Genomic DNA, 9,816 nt, shown 5'->3' with positions numbered 1-9,816 from the left:
GAGGGAACGTATGCGGCCGCATGCTGCCGCCTATAGGAACTGCTTCTTTTTTCAGCGCCTTTCAGCTTTTTTCTGCGGCCGCACCCAGCGTTTAAAGTTGAAACTTTCTGAACTTTTCAGAGCAATGCTCCGAGCACATTTTCAGACAACCAATCACAGCCAATCATATCTACCACTCTGTTTGTAACCTGACACCGGAGTTGCCTGCCTGTCTTGGCTGTCTACCCACAAGAGACGGACCATTGAGATTCGCGACAAAGCACAAATAGACTAATAACTACACAAATACACTAATAAAAGCTAATAAAAAGCAAAGGGCGAACTGTGGTGTCAGGCAATAACTATATATATAATTAATATACAATAAAGTGTATTAAAATATGCTATATGTGCAAAACCGCGGCAGTAAAATACGCTAAAAGTTATTATTACAAGATGGCTGTCATGTAGTTGTCGCTAGAGTTCTGACAGCTCATTGCCATAGCTACAAAAGGCTCGCGCTGCGTTCCACCCAAGCACTACCGGCGCACTGCCAGCGTTTTTCAGCTGGAAATGTGAGATAGGTGGACGCATGCATAGATATCTATAGAATCTATGGACGCATGCCCTACAAATTAAACTGCTCATAGGCATAATGAAAAATAAATAGCTTGTGCAGCATATACTAAGAAATAAAATGTATAAAATAAAAACTATTTGTTGACAGCAGTAGGCTAATCCACAAAATAAATCGGCTTACAGTCAAACAAAATAGCCTCTTTAGTGAAATAGTGAAAAGTGAAATAGCCTCTTTATACAGGCCTAAACAATGTGAAATAGCCTCTTTATACAGGCCTAATCAAAGTGAAGTAGTCTCTTTATACAGGCCTAAACAAAGTGAAATAGCCTCTTTATACAGGCCTAAACAAAGTGAAATAGCCTCTTTATACAGGCCTAATCAAAGTGAAGTAGTCTCTTTATACAGGCCTAAACAAAGTGAAATAGCCTCTTTATACAGGCCTAATCAAAGTGAAGTACCGTAGTCTCTTTATACAGGCCTAATCAAAGTGAAGTACCGTAGCCTCTTTATACAGGCCTAAACAAAGTGAAATAGCCTTTTTATACAGGCCTAAACAAAGTGAAATAGCCTTTTTATACAGGCGTAATCAAAGTGAAGTACTGTAGTCTCTTTATACAGGCCTAAACAAATAGGCCTTAAATAATTACCATAATTGCTTTACCTTATGAGTAACATGAACAGTGCATTTCAGGTTTAATAAAAAAAATATATATAAATACACGTGAAAAAAACAATGCCTCCACTTTAAGTGTGCATTGATCAAATTATATAAACCACCATATTCAATCAAAGCAACAACATGAATTACACCTAATGAAAATAGCTTCTGTGGTCTAAGCCTCAACACACAACACGCCTCAACGAACATACATGGAGCTTTGAACGATATGCGGCTCAACCTGCTTTAGGTTCTGTGACAGAAAGACCAACATGTCCACATTCGTTGACAACAGGGAATTTCTCCTTTTGCTTACAATGAAGCCAGCTTTAGAAAGAATGCACTCTGAAGAGGTTGAAGTGGCAGGGATAGAAATCAAGCATGTGGCTACAGGCGCCAGATGCGGATAACGGTCAGCACTTCATCTCCACCACTCGAGAACTGAAATCCGCTTTTGACCTGTTTATTTAAGTCTTCCAGACTCTTCTGTTATTGTAGATGCATCAACAATAATATTCACATCACCCACCGGCGTCTCACAGAAAACACTTGACTCTGTGATGATAGAGCACGTGACAGATAACAGAAAGCGAGTTGTACAGTAACCGACGCTGTAGTCTCATTCATTGCTCAAGACAAGAGCAAGACTTCTCACAGAAGGGGAAGGATTTAAATGGTTAATGAAAACACTGGAGCCGGGGTAGCCTATACTCTGTCTAAGCGAGATATCACCTATGAAAGGCAGAATGACATTAAATAGTTTGAGAAGTAGTTGATTCACAATGAGATCATTTTATTTTATTTTGGTGTCGATTACCACAGCAACAAAGCTTTGAAGCATTCGGGTCAGCCCTAGTACTAATTAAAACCAGAGTTAGATTAGCTGATTAACATTAGCTAGCAAGCATCACTACAGTTTCCCAGGACTAGTTTTAAACCAAGCCCTAGACTAAAATGAGCTCCTTGTTTAAATTCCATGGGGATCTCTCAACTGGAAAAATCCTGTTATCCTGACCAATATCAACCCATGTCTGTGGAATGGGCTCATTGATCAGCAATTGCCACTACCGTGTCACAGGGGTGGAAAGTATTTCTACTCAAGTACTGAACTTAAGTAAAATGTCAAGCTACTTGTACTTTAGTAGCCTGCCAAAGAAAAACACTGTAACCTGTCTGAATGACTATCGTCCCATGGCACTCACCCCAATAGTGATGAAATGTTTCGAGAGCATAGTCATGTCACACATCAGGCTTGTGAATGCCAGCTTCCTCACCTAGCCCCCCCCCCCCCCCCCCACAGACACACACCTTCTTGAAACTGCCCCCCCCCCCCCCCGCTTTTGTTCCAGGCAGACACGCTGACCCGACTGCTGCTGTGACCACCACCACACTGTCACCCATCCCCCGAACTATGAATCAATAAAGACACTTTTTTTAACTGCTGCTGTGACCACACTGTCACCTCCATTTATATTGTACATTCTTAGATGTCGGTGATAGTAGTGTTGCAATAAACTTAAGTCGAATTTGAATGGAGGACTTTGACCAGAGTACTCTCCCACCACCACTGCGGTGTCTGTGTTGTGGCTCACCTGCGCAGCATGAGCTTGGGGTTCTTGCTGTGGACGTACTCGTCCATCAGCTCCAGCAGCAGCGTGGTCATGATGTCTGTGTAGTACTCCAGTTTACCGTGCAGAGCCACGGTCAGCAGGGAGGCGAAATACACCTTGGCCCTGGCGTTGAAGTCCGGACGTCCCTCTAGGGTACGGATGAACTAGACACACACACATGCATACAATGGACAGATACGTAGATACGATTAGATTAGATTCAAATCTATTGTCATCGTACAGCACAAGTACAGTACAATGCAAATAAGTTTGGCATCCAACCAGAGTGCAAATGTAACAGAAAAGTGCAATAGTGATATACAATGCCTACAGGTGATTAAACTGGGTATAAAATATATAAATTGTGTGTGTAGTGCTAATCAGTTGTATGTACAGATTTTTTTTTTTGATCCACTTTTTCTCCCATTTTTCTATATTTTCTCCCATCCCAATTTCGTATCATCCAATTCAACCCTCCCCTGTCACGAACGCTGTTTCTTGCCTCCCACAAGCCGGCTGCAATGTGGACTAAGTCATACATAGCACAAGTCCCCTCCGGTACTTGAGGTAACAGCAGTCGCATCTTTTCACCTGCGCAGCTCGATCTCTCAGTGGCGAGGAGTAACGCGTGGGAGGCTCACGCTGCCCCCGACACTTCCTGATTCTACTGCGCAGGCACACCAACCGACCTGTAGGAGTCGCTGTCCACAACGCCCGATCCCCACCCATCAGTTTCCCACCCCCTAATACGGCCAATGTGTATTAGTATGAACGACCAGCTAAACTGAAAGCAATGTGGAGCGCTGGGCTCGAACAGGCGAGCCCAGCGTCTCCGTCATTCGTGGCGAACGCCTTGCCCACTACGCCACGTAGCCGCCCGTAGTTGTATGTACAGAGTTGTACTATTAATTATGTACAGTGATACAGGTATAACGACAATATGGTCGCAGTCATTCTGGCCAGCAGTGTAACTAGTAAGATTAGGTAATGGATATATACACATAAGGTGCAGGTATGTAAAGACAGATGTGGATATATAACAATATAATATAATAATGTATATCCTATCTGTCTATATATTATATGCAGTAAAAATGTATATATAAAGGTCTATGATTACAGCGTAGGGCAGTTGCACAAGCACATATTCATGCAATTCATGCACATATTCGCGCACGCACACACACACAGAGTGCTTTTTTAATATATTATGCTGATGGCAAGACAAACAATCATCAAGACAAATGTAGTTAGCGACTATTAAAATATTACTTCTCCCAATAGACACTAATTACAGGAACAATAATCACCCACCCACGCACAAAGTTAACACTTCAGAGGCAGAATGCACAAAGATAAGCGTGTGGGAATATGTTTCACATCAAGCAACGATATGTATTTTTAAAATGTATTTCCAGTATAGTCTATTGGCCTACATACAGTTCCGTAGAGCGTTTTTGGTACACCTTTTTAACACAAGGGGGCGACAGCAACGGTGCTTAAAATTCTGCTTGATTGATTGATTGAAAATTTTATTAACAGATTGTAGAATAGGTACAATACAGTATGGCTCAATACACACAATTGTTAAGGGGATGCAGACCAGAGAAAGACTTTCGTCTTGTTTACATCAGGGTCCCCCATTTTCAATTCATAATGACATTTATGACATACACAACATACAGATATACAGATATATCATGACATTTATGACATGCATGACATACTGTACAGATATACAGTACTGTTACATTTGTAACATACACGATATGCAAATATACAGTACTGTTAAACAGAGATCCTAACAGAAAATATATACATACAAGGGGGAGGAGACTGTACATTGGGAGGGGGTGGGTGGGGGTAGGCGGGTGCAAGGTGCAAGCATAGGGAGGGGGGGGGGGGTTTGGACATTTACGGGGGCCAGTTTTGAATTGCAGCCTCCCGTAGGTGCTCTTTGAGAGCGGTTTTGAAGGTGGGTATGGATTCAAATGTTTTACGGCTGTGGGTAGGGCGTTCCACATTGATGTGGCATAATTGCGAAACGTGTTTAGTCCCTTGTTTGAGCCGAATCTGGGTTGAACATGATTTGTGGAACTCCCTCTGGTGTCGTGGTATTCACTGACCTTTGGGAAGTATTTCGACATGTACATGGGTACCTTAGTGGTGTAGTGTAGTGTTGAATGAGTGCTCCTGTTAGAGTCTTCAGGGTATTCTTGTTTACCAGAGAGGAGATTCGGTACAAGAATCTTGTTCGTTGGTTGACTTTTTTTTATTACATTGGATGCCATCTTGTCACAGGAAAGATATGCCTCTAGGATGGAAACCAGGTATGCAATTTCATCTTTCCTTGTGACAATATTGTCACCCACTGTAACAGAGAAGCCGTTGTTCTTGCTGAGTTTGTTATTTGATCCGAAGGGAATGGACTCTGTTTTACCCAGGTGTAATGATAGTTTGTTATCAGCGAGCCAGGAGCAGATTCTGCCGAGTTCCGAGCTGAGGGTTTGTTCAACCTGTAACTTGTTCTTGTCAGAGACCAGCAGGGCTGAGTCGTCCGCGAACAGGAACAAGTTGCAGTCACAAGCTGCCACCAGCAGACTACTTTTAAACAGACCACTTCTGTTCCCTGCACTACCACAATGCCTTGCACGGAAGTAATGTTGGGTCTTGTAAACGTGAGCCTAATGCAGCTATCGGAAACCGAGTGGTCACAATAACATTAATTAGTGTGTAACATTAGCTAGCGAGACTAGCATACTATGTAACTTCACTATGCACTGGAGCTACCATATTATCATTAGCTGTACAATGCTATGGCGAACAACTTTTATTTAATGTACCACTTAGTCCTGCCTCACTAACTGCAAACCATGCATCTTCCAGTTTACGCTGGATTAGCCATGTTATGTTATATTGTCCTGTCCTAGAGCTGTATATAAAATCAGGTAATGTGAAAAACATCATATGGGTAGTTTCCAGGCTGTCACCAATATGTTGCTAGCAAAGCTAAAAATGTATATGCAGAATTGTTATGATTAACAAGAATCCTGATCCGATTTCCACCAAACTTGCCAAATATATTTGGCCTTACCATAGCATAGTGAAGTTCAAGGTAATTTGGCCTCATGGTGGCACTATTCTCATGAAACTAAAAACATTAACAGTGTTCTTTATTCACAGCTTTGAGAATGTCTGACTCTATGCTTATTGAAATTCCACTTTTGTAGAACTTATTTTCACACCTCAATGAGTTTTAAGGCTTTGTTTATGTTTTAAAGTGTGCTCCAAGACACATGGGAGAGTGTAGCCTACCAGTAAGTTTGTGCTGGGGCGTGTGTGTGTGTGTGTGTGTGTGTGTGTGTGTGTGTGTGTGTGTGTGTGTGTGTGTGTGTGTGTGTGTGTGTGTGTGTTTCATGCATATGTACATTTTCTTTATGAAAGTCTCTCTTACATTGATGAGGAAGGTCTTGGAGTTGAGCAGGTTGGAGAACTGGTTGAGTGCCTGGGCCACGGTGGCGCGCCGCGCCTCGGGGATGTCCAACTTGCCCGTGATCATTACATCGTTGGCGCCGTCTTTGGAGGGCAGGAAGAAGACACGGTCGGTGTATGTCTTGTAGTCAAGGAAGGGGATGCGGCCCTCGCTCAGGTCATTGGTGTGGTCCTCCATCTCGATCATTAGGTCTGGCGGGGTGAGGGGGGATACGGACAAAAAAACAAAGTCATTGTAAAGCTTTCCATTGTGTGGTGCGGTGATCCCCCTACATCTAAATCACCATGTGTGGGAGAAGCAAGAGAAAGGGGGTAATAATAGCAACCATAAAATGTTTGAATTTTTCTTCATTACTTTTAATAAAAAAAGTATGGCTTTATGTTATGAGAAAACATTATATAATACATTGGCGGTACAATAAATTTAAAAAAGTAATCAGAGCTGCAAGGCACTTCATTACTTGTGTTTTTTCAGAGCCAGGAACACATTGGGGGTCTCAGTGGTATCGCTGTGGTGTTTGTGTGATTGTGCTGACGGTACTGTACCTGTAAACTCTTTCTTGCAGCGGTCTCGCACACTTTCCTCAAGATTCTCCAGCTGGTGCTTCACCTTCTCGTACTCTCTCTCCGCTTGCTGGCTCTTCCTCCTGTGCAGATTCCATAATCACATAAGAAGAAGAAGAAGTCTTTATTTGTCATGCAGATTAACACACACACATGCGATGGGCGACCCACAGGAACACACACACACCCACCCACCCACACACACACCCACACACACACACCCACACACCCACACACACACACACACACCCACCCACCCACCCACACACCCACACACACACACACACACACCCACACACCCACACACACACACTGAGTCGCTGATGAAATGTCTCTCTGCACTTCCCATCCCAAGGGCAGCTGGGAGCAGACAAGGGCTGCAGCGTGCGCCGCGCCCGGGGACCAATCCAAGTGCTCCTGTCCGTCTTCGTCAGGGACGCGACAGCGTTAGTGATCTGTTGTGCATGTTTTTCCATTGGGTTTATCTTATCGGGAGGGGAAACCCTTGCAAGCACGGGGAGAACATGCAGACTCCACACAGAAAGGCCAGGGAGATACATTTACATTTAGTTATTTAGCTGACGCTTTTATCCAAAGTGACATACAAGTTCTGTGCGACAAGTCATCAGGAAGGGCACAACTCTATCAGCTGAGTAACAATGTTCATCAAAGTGTTGAGTGCTACAGTGTAGGTTAGTATATTAGGACAAGTGCATGACAGTAAGGTTAGTTAGGGTTAGATTTTATTATAATTTCTTTTTTCATTTCAAATAATGGTTGAAGAAGTGCGTCTTTAGTTGACGGCGAAAGATTGGACGGATTTCGGCTGTCCTAACTGTGGTGGGCAGTTCGTTCCACCATTGTGGGGCAAGGACTGTGAAAAGGCGGCTTCTCCTTGATGACCCTCCCGGAGCTTGGATAGGAGCGTAGGGGTCTTGAGGGTGTGTAGTTAGAGACCATTGACCGGAGGTAGGCGGGAGCGGTTCCCTTTGCCGTACGGTATGCCAGGTCGAGGGCCTTGAAGCAGATTCCTGTGACAATGGGGAGCCAGTGCAGGTCCTAAAGAAGTGGGGTGACATGGGCTGACTTCGGTAGGTTTGAGATCAGGCGGGCCGCTGCGTTCTGAATGAGTTGAAGAGGCTTGGTGGCAGTGGCCAGGAGGCCAGCAACATAGCAGATACCCCACCTGGGTAACTGGCAACACAGCAACCTGGTCCTCATGCGGTAATCAAACCCAGGACCTTCTAGCTGTGAGGCGACAGTGTTAACCACTACACCACCGTTGCCATAAAAACAATGAAAACCGATTACTCAACAAGAGACTGACTTTGTCTCTAAAAATACCACGGGTCTAACTCAATGTTGTTTCGAAACGCTGGGTCTCGGGGTCAAATCTAAAATGGGTTAACACATTTCTGAAGATATTGTTATAAAGTTACGGGCTAGGTTATTGCCAAACTTTCACAAGTTCCTGCAATGTAAGGCAGACCAAATAAAAAACTGTGGCCATATAGGTTACTGGCCTGAAACTGGGTCAATTCTGTGTGATTAGGCTGTCCAATAACCCACAAAATCAGTTTCTGGCTGCACAAAAAAAAATAAAAAAAAATATAATCGAAATCACTCATCTGAATGACCCAAAAAAACCTGTCCATCCAAGACAGTAGTGCGCTGTCATTTAACACAATTTTGTAGGCTCCAAAAACCCATTGACTTTGAGAAAAGACAGAAAAGAAAAGACCTGCACGGACTACAACATATGACGTATACCATGCCAGTTAGGGTACCTTGTGTATACTGCACCTGTGTATACCCCTACTTTACTTACTAGTATATATTCAGATTATAATTCTTTATTGCCTATATTTATTGTAACGTATAAAATAACTGATAGGGCATACAGACCCTTATCTGCACCTTTGTGTATATATTCAGAGTTAATTATATTGTTTACACTGTTTTCATCTTTACCATAATTGTATTGCCTATATTTATGTATTTCTACTATTACCATGCTCATAGCATCTCTCTAGCATTCCACCCCCCTCCCCATGCTGCTATGATGCCCACATTTCCCCAAGTGGATCAATAAAGGAAATTCTTATCTCATCTTATTTTAAGCTCCTTTGGGGTTACTTCATTTTGTCTTCCTTCGCCGTCACCTAAATGTAGTTCTGGACAGTTTGCGTGAAACTCTCTGTTATGTTGCCCATATTCACACGGCGGCCATTTTGCTCTCAGGTCACGCTCAGGTTGGGGATTCCTTTCCGCCCTGGTCCCACTCAATCTGAGCGTGACAAAAGAGCAAAATGGCTTCCATGTGAATATGGTCAGTGAGGGAGGGACGTAGTACCTGTAGCAGTAGACGGAGATGGCGATGATGAGCAGCATGGGCACGATGACGGCGGGGATGATGATGAAGAGGGGCACCTCGTACTTCCTCTCGTAGTGAACCGAGCCCACCACCCACTCCCCGTTCCCAAACTTGATCTGCGGGGGGGAAACAGACAAGGGGAACTAGTTATTATATAGTCATCGATTTATTCTATTTAAAAAAAAGCCGCCAAAAGCAGGGATCTCCAGGCAAAAGAGCCCCTCTTGGTATTGCACTTTGTTTACGTTGTTTTGTCTTGGTCTGATGTGTGCGTTGGGAGGTGAGTGGGGATCGGGGGAGGGGTTGTTATTGTTGGCTACACCTCAGGCTCTGCCAAGAGCAGTCTGGAGAAATTCACGATATAATAAGTTACTATATTGCTATAATATACTGTATATATTAAATACATACAATATCTATAATTCATCATCAGAAGCATAGTATTAGTGGTGTACATCTTATCACTCGTGCACACCTTACACCACTGATTATACTGACATTCACACCTCACACATTCGGTTTAAATAAATTACTTTGTTAAACCTTTGCAATCGTGTGT

General features: G+C 43.3%; 1 protein-coding gene across 1 annotated transcript in view; it reads right to left on the bottom strand.

The window, feature by feature from the left end:
- Positions 1-9,816, bottom strand: part of plxnb2b (plexin b2b) — a 252,668-nt gene that overhangs the window by 29,961 nt on the left and 212,891 nt on the right. Inside the window, exons 22-25 of the mRNA XM_084334929.1 lie at positions 9,237-9,373; positions 6,866-6,966; positions 6,282-6,511; positions 2,810-2,991 (exon numbers count right to left, since the gene is read on the bottom strand). Coding sequence (XP_084191055.1) covers positions 2,810-2,991; positions 6,282-6,511; positions 6,866-6,966; positions 9,237-9,373 — 650 coding nt within the window. The remainder of the gene's footprint in view (positions 1-2,809; positions 2,992-6,281; positions 6,512-6,865; positions 6,967-9,236; positions 9,374-9,816) is intronic.

Source organism: Notolepis coatsorum (assembly GCF_963971535.1).
Source record: "Notolepis coatsorum genome assembly, chromosome: 18".
In the NCBI taxonomy this organism is placed as follows: Eukaryota; Metazoa; Chordata; class Actinopteri; order Aulopiformes; family Paralepididae; genus Notolepis; species Notolepis coatsorum.
The sequence above is the reverse complement of the archived record's forward strand: the minus strand, read 5'-3'. Positions and strand labels throughout refer to the sequence as shown.